At 52.0% G+C, this 20,982-nt stretch overlaps 1 protein-coding gene across 2 annotated transcripts in view; it reads left to right on the plus strand.

Annotated features, from left to right (window-relative positions):
* Positions 1–2,849: 2,849 nt before the first annotated feature.
* The window catches only part of ATP6V0D1 (ATPase H+ transporting V0 subunit d1), an 81,282-nt gene continuing 63,149 nt past the window's right edge, over positions 2,850–20,982 (plus strand). The window contains exon 1 of one of the 2 annotated variants that reach the window (XM_073307282.1): positions 2,850–3,101. In XM_073307282.1, the coding sequence (XP_073163383.1) occupies positions 2,972–3,101 (130 nt within the window). In that variant the 5' untranslated portion in view covers positions 2,850–2,971. The remainder of the gene's footprint in view (positions 3,102–20,982) is intronic. The other variant, XM_073307281.1, reaches the window with a different exon arrangement.

Genomic DNA, 20,982 nt, shown 5'->3' on the forward strand with positions numbered 1-20,982 from the left:
ACGCGCTATCTCAGAGTCCCCTACCTCCACCCCGCCCCATCAACCCCTCCCCCTGCCTCACACCCCGCCCCCATCAACCCCTCCCTGCAACAGCCCCCGCCCAGCTCCCCTACCTCCACCCCCGCCCCCATCAACCCCTCCCCCTGCCTCCACCCCCGCCCCCATCAGCCCCTCCCCCTGCAACAGCCCCGTCCCCTCCCTGCCTCCACCCCGCCCCCATCAGCCCTCCCCTGCAACAGCCCCGTCCCCTCCCCTGCCTCCACCCCCGCCCCCCCATCACCCTCCCCTGCACAGCCCCGTCCCCTCCCCTGCCTCCACCCCCGCCCCCATCAGCCCCCTCCCCTGCAACAGCCCCGTCCCCTCCCCTGCCTCCACCCCCGCCCCCATCAGCCCCTCCCCTGCAACAGCCCCCGTCCCCTCCCCTGCCTCCACCCCCGCCCCATCAGCCCCTCCCCTGCAACAGCCCCGTCCCCTCCCCTGCCTCCACCCCCGCCCCCATCAGCCCCTCCCCTGCAACAGCCCGTCCCCTCCCCTGCCTCCACCCCCCGCCCCATCAGCCCTCCCCTGCAACAGCCCGTCCCCTCCCCCTGCCTCCAGCCCGCCCCCATCAACCCCTCCCCTGCAACAGCCCCGTTCCCTCCCCTGCCTCCACCCCCGCCCCCATCAGCCCCTCCCCTGCAACAGCCCGTCCCTCCCCTGCCTCCACCCCCGCCCCCATCAACCCCCTCCCCTGCAACAGCCCCGCCCCCTCCCCTGCCTCCACCCCGCCCCCATCAACCCCTCCCCTGCAACAGCCCCGCCCCCTCCCCTGCCTCCACCCCGCCCCCATCAGCCCCTCCCCTGCAACAGCCCCGTCCCCTCCCTGCCTCCACCCCCGCCCCCATCAACCCCTCCCCTGCAACAGCCCCGCCCCCTCCCTGCCTCCAGCCCGCCCCCATCAACCCCTCCCCTGCAACAGCCCCGCCCCCTCCCCTGCCTCCACCCCCGCCCCCATCAGCCCCTCCCCTGCAACAGCCCCGCCCCCTCCCCTGCCTCCACCCCCGCCCCCATCAACCCCTCCCCTGCAACAGCCCCGCCCCCATCAACCCCTCCCCTGCAACAGCCCCGCCCCCTCCCCTGCCTCCACCCCCGCCCCCATCAGCCCCTCCCCTGCAACAGCCCCGCCCCCTCCTCTGCCTCCAGCCCGCCCCCATCAACCCCTCCCCTGCAACAGCCCCGTCCCCTCCCCTGCCTCCACCCCCGCCCCCATCAACCCCTCCCCTGCAACAGCCCCGCCCCCTCCCCTGCCTCCACCCCCGCCCCCATCAACCCCTCCCCTGCAACAGCCCCGTCCCCTCCCCTGGCCTCCACCCCCCGCCCCCATCAGCCCTCCCCTGCAACAGCCCCGCCCCCTCCCCTGCCTCCACCCCCGCCCCATCAGCCCCTCCCCTGCAACAGCCCCGTCCCTCCTCTGCCTCCACCCCCGCCCCATCAACCCCTCCCCTGCAACAGCCCCGCCTCCTCCCCTGCCTCCACCCCCGCCCCCATCAACCCTCCCCTGCAACAGCCCCGCCCCCTCCCCTGCCTCCACCCCCGCCCCCATCAGCCCCTCCCCTGCAACAGCCCCGTCCCCTCCCTGCTCCACCCCCGCCCCCATCAGCCCCTCCCTACAACAGCCCCGCCCCCTCCCCTGCCTCCACCCCCCGCCCCATCAGCCCCTCCCCTGCAACAGCCCCGTCCCCTCCCCTGCCTCCACCCCCGCCCCCATCAGCCCCTCCCCTGCAACAGCCCCGCCCCCTCCCCTGCCTCCACCCCCGCCCCCATCAACCCCTCCCCTGCAACAGCCCCGCCCCCATCAACCCCTCCCCTGCAACAGCCCCGCCCCCTCCCCTGCCTCCACCCCCCGCCCCCATCAGCCCCTCCCCTGCAACAGCCCCGTCCCCTCCCCTGCCTCCACCCCCGCCCCCATCAGCCCCTCCCCTGCAACAGCCCCGTCCCCTCCCCTGCCTCCAGCCCCGCCCCCATCAACCCCTCCCCTGCAACAGCCCCGCCCCCTCCCCTGCCCTCCACCCCCGCCCCCATCAGCCCCTCCCCTGCAACAGCCCCGCCCCCATCAACCCCTCCCCTGCAACAGCCCCGCCCCCTCCCCTGCCTCCACCCCGCCCCCATCAGCCCCTCCCCTGCAACAGCCCCGTCCCCTCCCCTGCCTCCACCCCCGCCCCCATCAACCCCTCCCCTGCAACAGCCCCGCCCCCTCCCTGCCTCCACCCCGCCCCCATCAACCCCTCCCCTGCAACAGCCCCGCCCCCTCCCCTGCCTCCACCCCCGCCCCCATCAGCCCCTCCCTGCAACAGCCCCGTCCCCTCCCTGCCTCCACCCCCGCCCCCATCAGCCCCTCCCCTGCAACAGCCCGTCCCCTCCCCTGCCTCCAGCCCCGCCCCCATCAACCCCTCCCCTGCAACAGCCCCGCCCCCTCCCTGCCTCCACCCCCGCCCCCATCAGCCCCTCCCCTGCAACAGCCCCGCCCCCATCAACCCCTCCCCTGCAACAGCCCCGCCCCCTCCCCTGCCTCCACCCCCGCCCCCATCAGCCCCTCCCCTGCAACAGCCCCGTCCCCTCCCCTGCCTCCACCCCCGCCCCCATCAACCCCTCCCCTGCAACAGCCCCGCCCCCTCCCCTGCCTCCACCCCGCCCCCATCAACCCCTCCCCTGCAACAGCCCCGCCCCCTCCCCTGCCTCCACCCCGCCCCCATCAGCCCCTCCCCTGCAACAGCCCCGCCCCCTGGCCCCCCCTCCCTGGGGGCTCCTCGGCCAATGATTCTCGCACCTTCGGCGCTAGGCTGGTTGGGGGCGGCCCCGCGCGGCGCATGCCGGGATCTCTCCCCCGCCCCCCACTCGCCCTTCTCCGTCACGTGAGCGCCGCGCGTGTCACGTGATTCGCAGCGGCCGGTCCCCCAGTCCCCGGGAGCGAGCCGGGTCCGCGGCCGCCGCCATGTCGAGCTTCCCCGAGCTCTACTTCAACGTGGACAGCGGCTACCTGGAGGGGCTGGTGCGGGGCTTCAAGGCTGGCGTGCTGAGCCAGGGCGACTACGTGAACCTGGTGCAGTGCGAGAGCCTGGAGGGTGAGTCCCGGCCCCGACCCCGGCCTCTGCCCGCTGGGCCCGGCCCCTCCCCGGTCCCCGGCCCCGGCCTCTGCCCGCTGGGCCCCTCCCCGGCCCCGGCCTCTGCCCGCTGGGCCCGGCCCCTCCCCGGCCCCGGCCTCTGCCCGCTGGGCCCCTCCCCGGCCCCGGCCTCTGCCCGCTGCGGCCGGCGGGTCTGTGCGGGGGCGCCCCGGGCAGCGGCTCTCTGCCGGGGGCCGATCCGGGCCACCAGCCGCGGCGGTTCCGCAATCCAGCCGCCCTCCTCCCCCCCCAAGACACGGGCCCGGCGAGGGGCGGGGGCTGCTCTGCGGCACGGCCTGTGCCCGGGGAGGGCAGGCCCCCGCCCGAAAGGACACCGGCTCCAGAGAGGTGGGGGGCGGGAGTGGCCTTCACCCTCCGGCGGGGGCTGGGGCAGGCAAGGCGGGTAAGGCCCTTGCTCTTCACCCTTCGCCTAACCCAAGAGCAAGGGGCCTTCGCAGAAACTGAAAGGAGCAGATTTTATAGCTCACCAAAGGCCACACGTGCTTGTGCAGTTAACCACTGGAACTCGCTATTAGATATTGGAGACCAAAGGCTTCACTGGAGCTTAAGAGCATAGGATATTTACAGTGCCGGGTTTACCATGGAGCCGGGCCCATGCTCAGAAGGGGCCCCAGCCTGCTCTGCTTGTACCCCGCTAACCCGCCCACCAGTTGCTTCTCTCGGCCTGCCCACTGAGGGCTCCTCTTCACCCCCTGGCCCCACTCGCGGCTTCTCTCTGCCCCTTGGCTGGACCCCAGGGCACCTCCGGCTCTGGGCAGTCTCTGCTTCCCACCACCTGTGGGGGCCCCCACCTGTTTCCCTGGAGCTGAGCCGCCTGGGACAGGTGCAGAAGCATGGCCAATTGTGTGGGGGGCTTGACTGGGCCCTTTCAGGCAAGTGGGTCTTGAGGGAGCCTGGCCATTGCAGGTCCTGGCCTGGCTGATCGTACTGCTCCTGAGGGGCCGGAGCAATTTCCTGCCCCGGGATCAGCCCTGGCTGCACTGGCAGCTCAGCTTGGCAGACAGTTGCCTCCCAGCAGGGCTGGTGAGTGAGGCCGGGAGGCAGGGCTTGGGGGAGTGGGCCTCTGGAGGGCCTGTGGGGGTGCTGCTGGGCTGTGAGGGGGTGGGGAAGGTGTGGGGGGGCAGTAGGGAGTGGGGGTTCTGTGTGGCGTGCTGAGCAGTTGTGGTGGGGGCTGTGGGCAGGGGTGCGCTGGGCAGGGGTGGTGTTGTCCAGGGCACTGTGCATTTGTGGCAGGGGTCTGGGGGGGCGCTGGGCATCGTGGGTCCGGGAGGGATTTGGCCACAGGGAATTGGAGGGCTGTTCCAGTGTTGGGTGGGGTGCTCTGTGGCGTGGCATGGGCCCACTCCCAAGGGGAAGGGGCATCTGGCAGCACTGGGCTGGGCGGGCCACTGTGCATCTGGCAACTGCCGGTTTGTAAATAGTGTCCTCACACTGGGCTGGGCGGAGCAGGGCTACCCCTGCCATGCCCCTGGCCAGCCACTTGCTCCAGGGACTGACCCCCCTGCACCATGCTCCACTGCTCCCATGGGAGCCCACAAATATGGTGGGTGCTGGGCCCACAAAAGGTTAATCCAACTTGTCTGCATGGGGAGGTTATTCTGGAATCAGGTACTGTGAATTCAAAGCACTATCGCTATTCCAGAACTAGGGTATAGTAGTTTATTGCAGTCAGTTTCTTAAGTAGACAAGCCCTAACTGGTAGAAATGAAGAAGAACCTTTCTGTGGGAGTAGGTTATCCCACCGCTGCCTTTGGCTGGATGTTTGTACCTTCCTCTCAAGCAGTTAGTTTGGTCGCTGTTGGAGGCAGAATAATGGAGTAGATGAACCACTGGTTGGATCCAGTCTGGAAATTCCTATGTTCATGTGAAGCCCTAAAAGCTGGAAAAGCATTCACTGAGTTGCTAGTGTGTACTGTTCTTTCTCAGATTGACCTGTTTCTTACTGTCTTGGGTGCTCGTTAGGCCTGGTCTCTCAAATATATTTCTTCAGGTATGTTGGCAACAAGAAGAAAGCCAAGGAAAGTGTGGGCCCCTTAATGAATGAGGGAGGCAACCTAGTGACAGAGGATGTGGAAAAAGCTAATGTACTCAATGCTTTTTTTGCCTCTTGTCTTCACCAACAAGGTCAGCTCCCAGACTGCTGCGCTGGGCATCACAACATGGGGAATAGATGGCCAGCCCTCTGTGGAGAAAGAGGTGGTTAGGGACTATTTAGAAAAGCGGGACGTGCACAAGTCCATGGGGCCGGACAAGTTGCATCTGAGAGTGCTAAAGGAACTGGCGGCTGTGATTGCAGAGCCATTGGCCGTTATCTTTGAAAACTCGTGGCGAACGGGGGAAGTCCCGGATGACTGGAAAAAGGCTAATGTAGTGCCAATCTTTAAAAAAGGGAACAAGGAGGATCCTGGGAACTACAGGCCAGTGAGCCTCACTTCAGTCCCCGGAAAAATCATGGAGCAGGTCCTCAAAGAATCAATCCTGAAGCACTTACATGAGAGGAAAGTGATCAGGAACAGTCAGCATGGATTCACCAAGGGAAGGTCATGCCTGACTAATCTAATTGCCTTCTATGATGAGATTACTGGTTCTGTGGATGAAGGGAAAGCAGTGGATGTATTGTATCTTGACTTTAGCAAAGCTTTTGACACTGTCTCCCACAGTATTCTTGTCAGCAAGTTAAAGAAGTATGGGCTGGATGAATGCACTATAAGGTGGGTAGAAAGTTGGCTAGATTGTCGGGCTCAACGGGTAGTGATCAATGGCTCCATGTCTAGTTGGCAGCCGGTGTCAAGTGGAGTGCCCCAGGGGTCGGTCCTGGGGCCGGTTTTGTTCAATATCTTCATAAATGGTCTGGAGGATGGTGTGGATTGCGCACTCAGCAAATTTGCGGATGATACTAAACTGGGAGGAGTGGTAGATACGCTGGAGGGGAGGGATAGGATACAGAGGGACCTAGACAAATTGGAGGATTGGGCCAAAAGAAATCTGATGAGGTTCAATAAGGAAAAGTGCAGGGTCCTGCACTTAGGACGGAAGAACCCAATGCACCGCTACAGACTAGGGACCGAATGGCTAGGCAGCAGTTCTGCGGAAAAGGACCTAGGGGTGACAGTGGACGAGAAGCTGGAATTGAGTCAGCAGTGTGCCCTTGTTGCCAAGAAGGCCAATGGCATTTTGGGATGTATAAGTAGGGGCATAGCGAGCAGATCGAGGGACGTGATCGTCCCCCTCTATTCGACATTGGTGAGGCCTCATCTGGAGTACTGTGTCCAGTTTTGGGCCCCGCACTACAAAAGGATGTGGATAAATTGGAGAGAGTCCAGCGAAGGGCAACAAAAATGATTAGGGGTCTGGAACACATGACTTATGAGGAGAGGCTGAGGGAACTGGGATTGTTTAGTCTACAGAAGAGAAGAATGAGGGGGGATTTAATAGCTGCTTTCAACTACCTGAGAGGTAATTCCAGAGAGGATGGTTCTAGACTATTCTCAGTGGTGGAAGAGGACAGGACAAGGAGTAATGGTCTCAAGTTGCAGTGGGGGAGGTTTAGATTGGATATTAGGAAAAACTTTTTCACTAGGAGGGTGGTGAAACACTGGAATGTGTTGCCTAAGGAGGTGGTGGAATCTCCTTCCTTAGAAGTTTTTAAGGTCAGGCTTGACAAAGCCCTGGCTGGGATGATTTAATTGGGTATGGGTCCTGCTTTTGAGCAGGGGGTTGGAGTAGATGACCTCCTGAGGTCCCTTCCAACCCTGATATTCTATGATTCTATGATATGTCTTCCAACATTTCACACGCTTCCATCCTGTTTCACACCTAGTCAGTTGGCATTCTTCTGTGTGTGTGCCTGATTTGAATAAGGTTAATATTAGAACTATTTAATGTAACCTTAGTTGTGATTTGCTTAGGTTTTAATATGTTTTTAATTATGCGTAATGATATATCTTGTTCTGAACTGCATTTAGCAACCTGAACTACCAGTAATGAGGGCTCTTGTATGTGAATTTACTAGCTTTAAAAAAGGAATCCTGAAAGTTAAAATCAGGCAAGTGTATGTTAAAAATGCTCTGAGCATGTGAAGTTTTATACAGTACTAGGTATTGAGCATTTAACACAGAAAGCTGTTTACTGTAGACAAGCTTTCTGTGGCAGAGGAGTTTGTCCTGAAGAGTTTTTAATACCTTTTCCTGCAGAGAGGTGTGTGGAGGTTTTTCAGGTGACTCGGTGATAGGGTTCTCGGAAGTAAAGGGGAGTTACATACTAAAAGGTACTGGAATCACCTGAGGCACGGTGTACATTTTAATTTTTAATCCCCCTGCAGTGGGGCAGTTGCCCCATACCAGGAAGAGGAAGGGTTAAAGAAAGCCAGAGGGAGCCTGTGCAGAACCCTCCCATTAGAGGAGGGCTCATTAAGCGAGCCCATCCGGAGGTGGCTTGTTGCAGCGGACAGGCAGGGTCAGCAGGAGCCATATATAAAGGGCTGCTCAACAGAGCAGAAGGCATTCTCTCCCTGGCCGCCTAGGAGCACCATGGCTAGAGCCGTGCTGGGCAGTGTAGCAGAGCAGAAGGAGCTTCTGGCTGACCGCTGCCAGACTGAGGCCCTGGAGGAAGGGCAGATAAGGTGCTAGGGCTGCCCCCACTTGCCCTGAGGGAAGTGGCCTACACAGACTACAGTTTAGTCCCTTGCCCCAGGGACAGACTGGTGACTGCAGGAGGCTACTGAGGCAAGTGGCTGGATTATAGACTGCTGGGTCCCCTGAAAGCAGGGGAGACAGCGGAGTGGGGCATAGTCGGAGGGCTGTACCCAGAAGAGGACGCCGTGGTCCAAGAGTGGTGGAGACAGCAAAGCGGGAGTAGACACCAAGTAGGCAAGCAAGACGCCACCGGAGGAGGGCGCCTTGTGGAAGGACTTGAGATAATTCCAGAACGGCCAGCAGGAGGTGTTGCGGTAGGGAGTCTCGCTCCACTACTACACCCCCTTTCTACACAGTCCTTTTCCTTTGTGAAGCTGGAAAGCATCTGGTCCGCTTCACTCTGCTTGGGGTGAAGCTGGGGAGGATGACTCAGAAATGAAGAACGTGTGGGGAGAAGACCCCTTTTGCGGTAGCCAGGAGTGTTTGGGTGGGTGGGAGAAGGTGGAGAGAGAATGCATCTTCCCTGTATCAATCAGGTTGTTTGGGAAGTGAATTTTGCAGCACGCTCCTACTCAGACTCCGAGCAGCTGGAAGCTGATACAATACACAGATCCTCTGAACAGGTCTAGGAGCAGCACTCTGAAAGGAATCCCAGCAGCTCGGGAGGGTTGGCATCTTGCTTGGCTGATACCAACCCCCCACCCCCACAGACAGGGTATCTCTTGTATTGCTCTTGGCTAGCAGCCCTAGTTGAACTCTTACATCATGGAGTCTTTAAAATGAGATTCAGTATCTTTCTACAAGACCTGCCTTATTCCAGCTTCTGGGGAAAATTCTACAGCTTGCATATCCAGGAAATCAGTTTAGATGATCCTAGTTTAGACTGGGCCAAAAGAAATCTGATGAGGTTCAACAAGGACAAGTGCAGAGTCCTGCACTTAGGACGGAAGAATCCAATGCACCGCTTCAGGCTGGGGACCGAATGGCTAGGCAGCAGTTCTGCAGAGAAGGACCTAGGGGTGACAGTGGACGAGAAGCTGGATATGAGTCAACAGTGTGCCCTTGTTGCCAAGAAGGCCAGTGGCATTTTGGGGTGTATAAGGAGGGGCATTGCCAGCAGATCGAGGGACGTGATCGTTCCCCTCTATTTGACATTGGTGAGGCCTCATCTGGAGTACTGTGTCCAGTTTTGGGCCCCACACTACAAGAAGGATGTGGAGAAATTGGAAAGAGTCCAGCGAAGGGCAACAAAAATGATTAGGGGACTGGAACACATGAGTTATGCGGAGAGGCTGAGGGAACTGGGATTGTTTAGTCTACAGAAGAGAAGAATGAGGGGGGATTTGATAGCTGCTTTCAACTACCTGAAAGGTGGATCCAAAGAGGATGGATCTAGACTATTCTCAGTGATAGCAGATGACAGGACAAGGAGTAATGGTCTCAAGTTGCAGTGGGGGAGATTTAGGTTGGGTATTAGGAAAAACTTTTTCACTCGGAGGGTGGTGAAACACTGGAATGCATTACCTAGGGAGGTGGTGGAATCCCCTTCCTTAGAAGTTTTTAAGGTCAAGCTTGACAAAGCCCTGGGTGGGATGATTTAGTTGGGGATTGGTCCTGCTCTGGGCAGGGGGTTGGACTAGATGACCTCCTGAGGTCCCTTCCAACTCTGATATTCTATGATTCTAGTGGTTTCTTCAGGCCTTGGTGTCTGTGAAGTTGGGAAGGAAAAACAGAAGAGAAAAGCTAGGATGGTGCAATAAGTGGGACTTTTTGAGTATTTGTCAAATACTTCCCCAGTGTCTGTCCAGTAATTCACATGATAAATGCTGCTTGTGGCATTCAACAGCTAGCTCTGGGAGATCATGTTTTCTGTTGGATTTATAATGCAACAAATGTGGGGGAAACTTGTCCGATGTATGCAGTGAATGTTAGTCTGGCCAGCCCATTAGTGAGATACATTATTGTACATGGCAGAGGACGTGGCCTTGAGCAGGGTATGGCACACAGATGTTAGTCTACTAGCCAGAGTAAAAAGTCCTCAGGCTAGTAAGGGTCAGATTTTTTTCAAACCCTGTTCATAACAGCACGATGCATCTCTTTGGCATATTTTCTTTCTTCCTCTGAGGGGTGCTCTGGGGCACCCATCACTGTACTGCCTCCCTTTGCTGTGTGCTCTTTCCCCATGTTCTCTCACTATTCCTTTTGTCTTCTGTCCCACACCAGAACCATGAAGTTATGCGCTCCCTTCCCTAGAGTTACTCTTGTGTCTCCCTATGCAATCAGGATTGGCAAATGTTGCCAAACCCAAGAGCCAGAGGAATGACCTTACACTGTTTTTTGGCAAGCAAAAGATAGGGGCTCCACTGCTCAAGGGAAGGGCTTGGTTCAGAAGCCCATTTTAATTCCTTCCCTCCCTCCCCCATTAAAGCTTCTGGGAAAAGGGAGGGATGCTGGGATTGGCTGAACCCAACTCAGGATTCCGATCTTGTATATCCACTTTCATCTAGTTTGTGTCAGGTAAACCTGAGTCCTCCCTCCCCTAGGTCCTGGGTGCTGCAAGGGAGAAAGGAGTATTCATTCTCTCTTTGCCCCTTCCCACCTCAGAGACCTCTGATGCAGGATGGAGGGTGCGTGACTACTACTCTACTTCTCTGTTTGATTTGAGGAGGTTAATCTCCTTCCCTGGGTTTCTGTTCTTAGATATTCTCCATTCTCTGCCTCTGGTCATTGCTTTGCTGAGCAGCAGCATAGAGTGAAATTGAAATTCATAGAATGAAATTGAGTCTTGTTGGTTTCACTGCTTCCTACCGAACTTTGAAAAGCAACAGCCCACAGCTGCCAGGACTGTGGCCAGTTCTGTGCATCAGTTGCACTCGGAGCGCACTGAAAGATCTTCATGACTCTAAGAGCTAAAAAACTGACTTTTTTTCTCAAAAATGAAAGCTTTAATTCTATGGTAGCTGATAACATTTGCAATGAGAAACTTCCTGTTCACTGCATGTGAGCATGCTTTCCTTAATCTTCAACAAAGGAACAGATTGTCACATAGGGAGTTCTAGAGCTGGGGTGGGCGGGTGGGGAAAGCTAATGTACTAATATTTAAAAAGAGTAAATGGATGACCTGGATAACTATAAGCTGATTAACCTGAATCAGTCCAGGACAAAATCTTGGAAAGACTGATGGGATACGTATTCTATCAGCATTTATTTCTTTTCTGATTGTAACATGGATTTATGAAAAATGTCATGTCAGATTAACCTGCTATGTTTTTTTTTTAAAGTTTTCAAGTATGGTGGATAATAGTAATTGTTGATGTAATATACTGGGACTTCTATTACGCTTTTGACTTAGTCCCACATGACATCCAATTGAAAATGAGCACCCCCCAAAAATGTAGCATGCTGAGTGGATTAAAAACTAGCTAACTGATAAGTCATTGTAAATAGGGAATCACCATCCAATGAGAGTGTTTCTAGAGGGGTGCCACAGGGATCTGTATCTAGCCCAATTCAATTCTATATCCAATTATCCTGTTTTCTTCCCAGGTGATAAAATTGGTGGAGTAGTAAATAATGAGAAGCCAGTTTAGTTTCATAGAGTTGAAGACCTCAAAAGGCCATCAGATTATCCATTTTGACCTGCACACCCCACACCATCAACCTCCCCCAGTGCCCCTGTGTTGAGCCCAATAACTTGGGTAGATGAAGGGATCTGAGTCTTCAGGAGGCTAAGTTCTTGTCGTAGGCAGAGGACAGGAGAGACCAAGATACCACCAAAGCCCGAGGCCTCTGCAGTGTCAGGGAAATGATAAGGTGAGAGATGCCCACGTAGTTCATACTCCATGCTGCGGAAGAAGATGGGTGTGGGGGATGCAAGGGCCTCACCAATCTGATTTGGAGGAAAATTTCTTCCCACCTCCAAATCTGGTGATTAGGTTGACTGAGCCAGACTCACCAGACAGACCTTTTCTCTTTCCACCTCAGAGCACTAGACCACCCTGTCCAGCATCCCATCTCCAGCTGTGGCCAGCCCTGATGCTTCAGAGGAAGGCAGGAAAAAACCCAGAACACATCTGACCAATTGTGCTTCAAGGGGGAAAATTCTTTCTTAACCCCTGTAGGGAACTGGCTGTAGCCCTGAAACCTGATACTGGATTGGAGTCAGTGTCTTAAGGCTGAGCTGCAAGTGTTCAGGGCATTGCAGAACTTCTGTTCTCTCTGTGGCCTATGAAGGGAGAGGATGAACAGGGGGGATTAATACAGATTCAGACTCCGAGGTCAGAAGAGACTACCGTGGTCATCCAGTTCAAGGCCCCATGCACGCAGGCTTTAGATTTCTTCCAGAAACTGGATTAAAGCTTGTCTTTTAGAAAGATATCTAATTTCAGACTCCAGCTGATGGAGAGTCCACCACCTCCTTGGTAAAGTGTGCCACGTTTAATTACTCTTGCTACTAGGAAATTGCATCTTATTTCAAAGCTGAAACATCCCCCACTCTCGGATCTCTTTTTTTCCATGTGTTTCCATGTGTTTGTTCTCTTTTTAGCCCACAGTGATCAAATCACCTCTCAGCCTTCCCTTCAGTAAACTGACTAGACCGGGCCCTTCGTTTTCAGTTTGTATTTTGTTAAATTTTTCTTGGGAATTTCTCAGTGTTTATTACCACAACAACAAAAACAGGTGAAAATCAGTGCAAAAAACTATTACTTTTTCTGGGTAAATATCAGGGTTTTTTTTTTTTGTGGATGGAAAGATGGGGGGAAAAAGTATTCAGTCGATGAATGCTTTGAATTCCATTCACCAGTGTGGTTTGCTGCTTTTCCAGGACCGCAGTCTCCCTCCATGCCTTGTGCAGTCTCTCAGTACTTATATGGGGAGAAGGTATCTGACAGTAGGGGCTCTTTTAATTTAATAAAAAAATCATAAGATGGAGTGGTTGAAAGCTGAAGTTAGACAAAATATGGCACATATTTAACATTGAGGGATGTGGTGGATTCTCCCGTCAGTTGGAGTCCTCTAGAAAGACATCTAGTCTTGATTTAAAATACACTGTAGCTCAAAATGGAGTAATGGTCGTGATCACTGGGTGAAATTGTTTGGTTTGTCCTATGCATGAACTCAGACTAGATTCCAAGGCCAGAAGGGACCACTGTGATCATTTAGTCTGACGACCTGTACAACACAGGCCAGAGAATTTCCCAAAATAATTCCTAGAGCAGATCTTTTAGAAAAACATCTTTCTTGATTTTAAAATTGCCAGGGCGGAGAATCCACCACATCCCCTGGTAAATTGTTCCAATGCTTAATAACTCACTTTTTTTTTAAAAAGCCTTAATTTCTGAATTTGTCTACCTTCAACATCCAGCTAATGGATTGTTGTGCCTTTCTCTGCTAGATTGAAGATCCCATTATTAAATAATTGTTCCACAAGTAGATACTTATAAATTGCAATCAAACCACCCTTAAAGTTCTTTGTTGAGCTAAATAGATTTAAGGAACTCAAATACTACAAAGCAGGTTTTCTAATCCTATAATCATTCTCATGGCTCTTCTTTGAACCCTCTCTAATTTATTAACATATTTCTTGACTTGTGGGCACCAGAACTGGATACAGCATTTCAGCAGCATTTGCACCAGTGCTAAATGTAGAGGTAAAATATCCTTTCCACTCCTACTCAGCATTCCTCCCTTTATGCATCCCAGGATCATTCGCTCTTTTGGCCACAGCATCACACTGGGAGCTCATGTTCAGCTCTTTATCCACCACCACTCCCAAATCTTTTTCAGAGTCTCTGCTTCCCAGGATTGTCCCCCTCCTATAAGTTTAGCCCACAATCTTTGTTCCTAGATGTAAACATTCGCATTTAGCCATATTTAAACACATGATGAGGTGATCATAATGGTCCCTTCTGGCTTTTACAGTTGTGCATTATTGTGCTTTCCATCATGTCCATTCTATCGTGGCCCTCAAACTGTGTACAGGCTTTGGAGGCCAGGGTGGTGGAACTGGAGGAGCTCAGGGAGGCAGAGAGGAATGTTGATGAGGCTTTCCGGGACACTGTAGATTTGTCCCACCTCCGGTCAGACAGCCCTGCTCTGTTAAGGAGGATGAAAGGCCCAGAGAAGGAGAGCAGCCAACGAGAGCAGAGGGAAACCTTCCCATAGTTGGGACCCTCCTTCCAGATGATGTTGGGGTATCCTCTCGCACTGAGGTTACCTCTCTGGGGGAGGGAATTCCAGTCATTAGGAAAAGGCAGGTGTTAGTAATGGGAGATTCGATCATTAGAAACATAGATAGCTGGGTTTGTGATGTCCGGGAGAACCGTGTGGTGACTTGCCTGCCTGGTGTGAAGGTTGCAGATCTCTCAAGGCATCTAGGTAGACTTATGTGCAACGCTGGGGAGGAGCTGATGGTTGTAGTACATGTAGGTATCAGTGACGTAGGGAAGGGTAGGAGAGACGTCCTGGGGGCCAAATTTAGGCTGCTAGGAAAGAGACTGAAATCCAGGACCTCCATGGTGGCATTCTCAGAAATGCTTCCAGTTCCAGGTGCAGGGCCAGGTGGGCAGGCAGAGCTTCAGAGTCTCAGTGTGTGGCTGAGCCGATGGTGTAGAGAGGAGGGGTTTAGATTTATTAAGAACTGGGGAAACTTTTGGGATTGGGGGAGCCTCTACAGGAAGGATGGGCTCCACCTAAACCAGAGTGGATCCAGCCTGCTGGCACTTAACATTAAAAAGGTTGCAGAGCAGTTTTTAAACTAAGGGTGGGTGGAGGGGAGAGGCCGATTGCTGCAGAGGCCCACGTGGATCAGTCGGAGACTTCTTAGAGGAGAGTCTAGTGATAGAGATCCTCTAGGCTTTAGTCACGAGGAGGGGATGGAAGAGGATAAAGTATGGGCCAGATCAGATGAGAAACATTCACATAAAGAATCTGACACATCAGAAAAGGGCAGACAAACAGTGACAAGTTTTTAAAGTGCTTGTACACAAATGCTAGGAGTCTAAATAATAAGATGGGTGAACTAGAGTGCCTCGTGTTAAAGGAGGGTATTGATATAATAGGCACCACAGAAACCTGGTGGAGTGAGGACAATCAGTGGGACACAATCATTCCGGGGTACGAAATATATCGGAAGGACAGAACAGGTCGTGCCGGGGTGAGTGGCACGATATGTGAAAGAAAATGTAGAATCAAATGAAATAAAAATCTTAAATGAATCCACATGTTCCATAGAATCTCTCTGGCTAGTAATTCCAGGCTCTACTAAGAATGTAACAGTAGGGATCTGTTATCGACCACCTGACCAGAACAGTGATAGTGACGATGAAATGCTAAGGGAGATTAGAGAGGCTATCAAAATAAAGAACTCAATAATAGTGGGGGCTTTCAATTATCCCGCTAGTGACGGGGTACATGTCACCTCAGGACAATGTAGAGACAAAATTTCGCGATATGACAAAATGACGGCTGCTTGGAGCAGCTGGTACAGGAACCCACAAGGGGAGAGGCAACTCTCGATCTAGTTCTGGTCCAAGATCTGGCGCAGGATCTGGTCCAAGAGGTAACTTTAACAGGACCGCTGGGAAATAGTGACCATAATATAATAACATTTAACATTCCTCAACAGCCCAGCCCTGGCATTTAATTTCAAAAAGGGGAACTATGCAGAAATGAGGCGGTTAAACAGAAATTAAAAGGTACAGTGACTAGAGTGAATCCCCTGCAAGCTGCATGGACGCTTTTCAAAAACACCATAATAGAGGCTTAACTTAAATGTATACCCCAAATTAAAAAAACACAGTAAAAACTAAAAAAGAGCCATGGTGGCTCAACATTCATGTAAAAGAATCAGTGAGAGATAAAAAGGCATCTTTTTAAAAAGTGGAAGTGAAATCCTAGTGAGGTAAATAGAAAGGAGCATAAACACTGCTAAATTAAATGTAAAAATGTAATAATAAAAAAAGCCAAAAAGGAGTTTGAAGAACAGCTAGCCGAAAACTTAAAAGGTAATAACAAAATGTTTAAATACATCAGAAGCAGGAAGCCTGCTAAACAACCAGTGGGGCCCCTGGATGGTCGAGATACAAAAGGAGCACTTAAAGACTATAAAGTCATTGCAGAGAAACTAAATGAATTCTTTGCTTCAGTCTTCATGGCTGAGGACGTTAGGGAGATTCCCAAAACTGAGCTGTCTTTTGTAGGTGACAAATCTGAGGAATTGTCACAGATTGAAGTGTCACTAGAGGAGGTTTCGGAATTAATTGAGAAACTGAACAGTAACAAGTCATCAGGACCAGATGGCATTCACCCAAGAGTTCTGAAAGAACTCAAATGTGAAATTGCAGAACTATTAACTATGGTTTGTAACCTGTCCTTTAAATCAGCTACTGTACCCAGTGACTGGAAGATAGCTAATGTAATGCCAATATTTAAGAAGGGCTCTAGAGGTGATCCTGGCAATTACAGACCTGTAAGTCTAAGTACCGGGCAAATTAGTTGAAACAATAGTAAAGAATAAAATTGTCAGACACATAGAAGAACATAAATTGTTGCGCAAAAGTCAACATGGCTTCTGTAAAGGGAGATCATGTCTTCCTAATCTATTAGAGTTCTTTGAGGGGGTCAACAAACGTGGACAAGGGGGATCCAGTGGACATAGTGTACTTAGAATTCCAGAAAGCCTTTGACAAGGTCCCTCACCAAAGGCTCTTATGTAAATTAAGTCATGTGATAAGAGGGAAGATCCTTTCATGGGTTGAGAACTGGTTAAAAGATAGGGAATAAAAGATAGGAAAAAATGGTAAATTTCTCAGAATGGAGAGGGGTAACTAGTGGTGTTCCCCAAGGGTCAGTCCTAGGACCAATCCTATTCAACTTATTCATAAATGATCTGGAGAAAGGGGTAAACAGTGAGGTGGCAAAGTTTGCAGATGATACTAAAGTGCTCAAGGTAGTTAAGACCAAAGCAGACTGTGAAGAACTTCAAAAAGATCTCACAAAACTAAGTGACTGGGCAACAAAATGGCAAATGAAATTTACTGTGGATAAATGTAAAGTAATGCACATTAGAAAAAATAACCCCAACTATACATATAATATGATGGGGGCTAATTTAGCTACAACTAACCAAGAGAAAGATCTTGGAGTCAATGTGGATAGTTCTCTGAAGACGTTCACGCAGTGTGCAGCAGCAGTCAAAAAAGCAAACGGGATGTTAGGGGAATCATTAAAAAAGGGATAGAGAATAAGATGGAGAATATCTTATTGCCCTTATATAAATCCATGGTATGTCCACATCTTGAATACTGCATACAGATGTGGTCCCCTCAACTAAAAAAAATATACTGGCATTAGAAAAGGGCAACTAAAATGATTCGGGGTTTGGAACGGGTCCCATATGAGGAGAGATTAAAGAGGCTAGGACTTTTCAGCTTGGAAAAGAGGAGACATGGTAGAGGTCTATCAAATCATGAGTGGTGTGGAGAAAGTGAATCAGGAAAAGTTATTTACTTGTTCCCATAATATAAGAACTAGGGGCCACCAAATGAAATTAATGGTCAGCAGGTTTAAAACAAATGAAAGGAAGTTCTTCACACAGCGCACAGTCAACCTGTGGAACTCCTTGTCTGAGGAGGTTGTGAAGGCTAGGACTATAACAGGGTTTGAAAGAGAACTGGATAAATTCATGGAGCTTAAGTCCATTAATAGCTATTAGCCAGGATGGGTAAGGAATTGTGTCCCTGGCTTCTGTTTGTCAGAGGTGGAGATGGGTGGCAGGAGAGAGATCACTTGATCATTACCTGTTAGATTCACTCCCTCTGGGGCATCTGGCATTGGCCACTGTTGGTAGACAGGATACTGGGCTGGATGGACCTTTGGTTTGACCCAGTATGCTCATTCTTATGTTCTCCCCATGTGTCTCTTCTAACTAAACAGTCCCGGCCTTTTCATTTCCTCTACATGGGGGAGGTTTTCCAGGCTTGTAAAGGGGTTCACTCACTGCAGGAGTGCCTACTAATCTCCAGGCGTGGCATCTTTCACTTTGGTGCCCCTGCTGACAGTTGCTCCTTGCTGCGCTGGTCTCTCTTTTAACCCGGCCCTCCAGCCAGGTCACGATCTTAATGTCCACCCCTTTTGGGGTAATGAAATTCAATGAATAATTCCAAGACCTTGCGTCAGGTCTCCGGCCCCTGACTCTGGGCTCATGCCACTTTGATAGTGGCTGGTTGGGGAACCCAGGCCGCCCTCCTAGGCAGGGTTTCAGCCCCGGGACCCGATAACCAGCAGCCAAGATTGCGCAATTGAAACAGGCTGTTATGAGCCCAGCATGTGACTGAGCACACACTGACCCATCACTTTGAAGTTTACATTCTATTTCCTGTGCGTACATTACATAAGGGGACTGCCGGTAGTTCATTATAACAGGGATGGATATGCTGAAGACAATATAGGTAATGTACGTTTCATACCGTGTCTCACATCTTTGATCTTAAGGTTCACTGAACACAATTGCATACATAATGTAAAGGCAATTAAGGCATGAAAGGGACTTGTCACCTACAAGCTAATTTGGTTATTTCTAACAGGACATAGGTAAACACACACAATGGTTAGAGACTGCTAGCCTAATTAACATTTCTTTGATGTCCCCACACAAGTGAATTGTCCTGATTATAATTGCAATGCCTCTTGTTAGGATGTTTTGGGTCATAAGGCTATGATTTAGTCACAGATGTCATGGCAATCACTCCCTGACTTCTAGGCCTTCAGGAGGAGGAGGCAGGACTGTGTGCCCCTGCCCTGCAAGTGAGGCTGGCTGGAACCAGGACCCTTTAGCCTCATCTCCGCGGCTTTAGCTGGGGGCTGCAGCTGGGGCTGTGTGCCTCAGCCCAGTGGCTTCTGCTGGGGTCTGCAGCCGGGGCTGCTCACCCTTGCCTGGCTGTGTCCCAGGCTTCGCGGGGGCTGCAGCTGGGACAGTGCACCTCCCGTTGTGGCTTCCCAGGGCTGTTGTGTGCCCCCCTGCTTTGGCAGAGGCTGCAGTTGGGCCCACGCACCCCTGTCATAGAATCTCAGGGTTGGAAGGGGCCTCAGGAGGTCATCTAGTCCCACCCCCTGCTCAAAGCAGGACCAATCCCCAACCAGCTCTGGAGTGGGGGTGTGTGTGCTCCACATGGCTGTGCCCCCCACTGTGGCCACTGGAGCTGGGGCTATGCTCCTGCCATGGCGGGGGGCTCAGCCTGTTAGTCGTGTCCCCCCTCCGCCCCATGGGACTCCATTCCTCCCCCCTACCTAGCCCTGCCCCACCTTCTCCTCCCTGGTTATTTTTTAGTAAAGTCACAGACAGGTCACGGGCTCTGTGAATTTTTGTTTATTGCCCATGACCTGTTTGTGACTTTTTTTACTAAAAATAACTGTGATAAAATCTTAGTCTTATTCATACACAGGTTAGCCCCCTCTTTGCTTGGCTACTGTACCTCTCTGCCCCAGTGCAGAGATGCTGTAGCTAACTGCCTACTGCTCAGATCACGTTGCCACCTCCATCGTGTTCTGGTTTCCCCACTGGTTCTGCATCTTCACTTCCTAGGCTTTGTGCAGTGCTGTCTTTGCTCCTTGCTCATGGCTCTCTCGCTCCTGCTTGCACTGTGTTCTGCCACCTCCCAATCCCCATCTCCACTTGCATTTTGTCACACTGACCTGTATGTCTGAAACAGCTTCCTGGGCACACCCAGTGCTCACTTATCCTTCAGCTCACATGACAGGCTGACTTCTGATGCCTTTCCGTCTATTCTCCCTTAGTCTCTAAAACAGGTTCCTTACACTCATCTTAATTTAGTGACTCTTCTGGCTCTGCTCCCCGGTGCAATCCTGTAGCCTAGGCTGTGAACCTATGGCAATTGCCTCCAGAAGAAAGCAGCATCAGGAAAGTACGGGTGAATTTTTAGCTGTCTCTAGTGCAGTAAGTGTGGTGTCTCTTGAGGGAAGTTTATCACTCTGTTTCCTCTTCCTCCATTCTCAGATGAGCAGAGAGCTGGAGTGAAGATCAGCACTAGTTGCCATTCCGGTGAGGGGTCTGACTACAGTTTGGAACCGCTGCTCATAGACAAGGATATTTTAATTCCCCCTCCTCCTCTGCGCGATCCTAGGAAAAGACCTATTCGATTGTGCAGCTCCTCTCATGGCCAGGTCAGCATTGCATCCCTTTCATGAAAAAAGATAACAGGACACAAAGGGGAAGAGTGAGGGCACATAAGTACGTCACTGTATGCACCTCTGCCGTATGTGAATAGATATTCTCGTACCCCTTCCTGAGGCATGAGTTAGTTTTTTCTCTCAGTAGGTAGCTCTTTCTATGCTGAGTGGCTTAAAGTGTCCGGTCTCCATCTGTTTTCTCAATATAATGAGAGGCTGCAGCCCATTTCTTGATGTTGATCCCCAAAGCGCACGCACATCTGGTGAGCTTCCTATATGCTCTCCTAGTACCTGTGCAGCCTTCTGCAGGTGTGCTGAATCAGAGGCTGTTACAAGATCTGCCTGTAACAGGCATGTGGGATCCATCATAGTGTGTTTATAACGTTGAGAATATCTTAGTAGAGCTAATTGTGTCTTTCACATTTGGCCAGCTTCAGGACTAGTTCTGCGATATCTGCTTCAATATTCTGGTAGTGGGTCAGGTTTTAAGTCCCAAGTAAATAGTGCTTTTGGCCTGTTTCGGGAATGACTCCACAGCCGGATTCACCTTGCTGTTAGGTAATGCTTCCTGATGCTTGGCCTAAATTGTTCCTTCTTTATCCTAATTCCTGTGAATCACACACAATTCTTCTCTTCTTTAGTGTTTACATTCAGCCTGTATTTGTAGCTTTTTATCCATCTGTTCCCACTTAGCTATTGCTCAGCCAAGCTCTTTAAATTGGAGTGGTGCTTCCCTCCATACTGACTAATCATAGAATCATACCAATGTAGGGCTGGACGGACCTTGAAGTCCATGCCGGACCCCTGCGCTGAGGCAGGACCAAGTAAACCTGGACCATCCGTAACTGGTGTTTGTTCAAACTGTTCTTAAAAACCTCCAATGATGGGTTTCCACAGCCTCCCTTAGAGTTAGATATTAGAAAAACTTCCTAACCTAAATCTCCCTTGCTGCAGATTAAACCCATTTCTGCTTCCTTCAGTGGAAATGGAGAACAATT

The sequence above is a fragment of the Lepidochelys kempii genome, chromosome 12, assembly GCF_965140265.1.
Source record: "Lepidochelys kempii isolate rLepKem1 chromosome 12, rLepKem1.hap2, whole genome shotgun sequence".
NCBI lineage: Eukaryota > Metazoa > Chordata > Testudines > Cheloniidae > Lepidochelys > Lepidochelys kempii.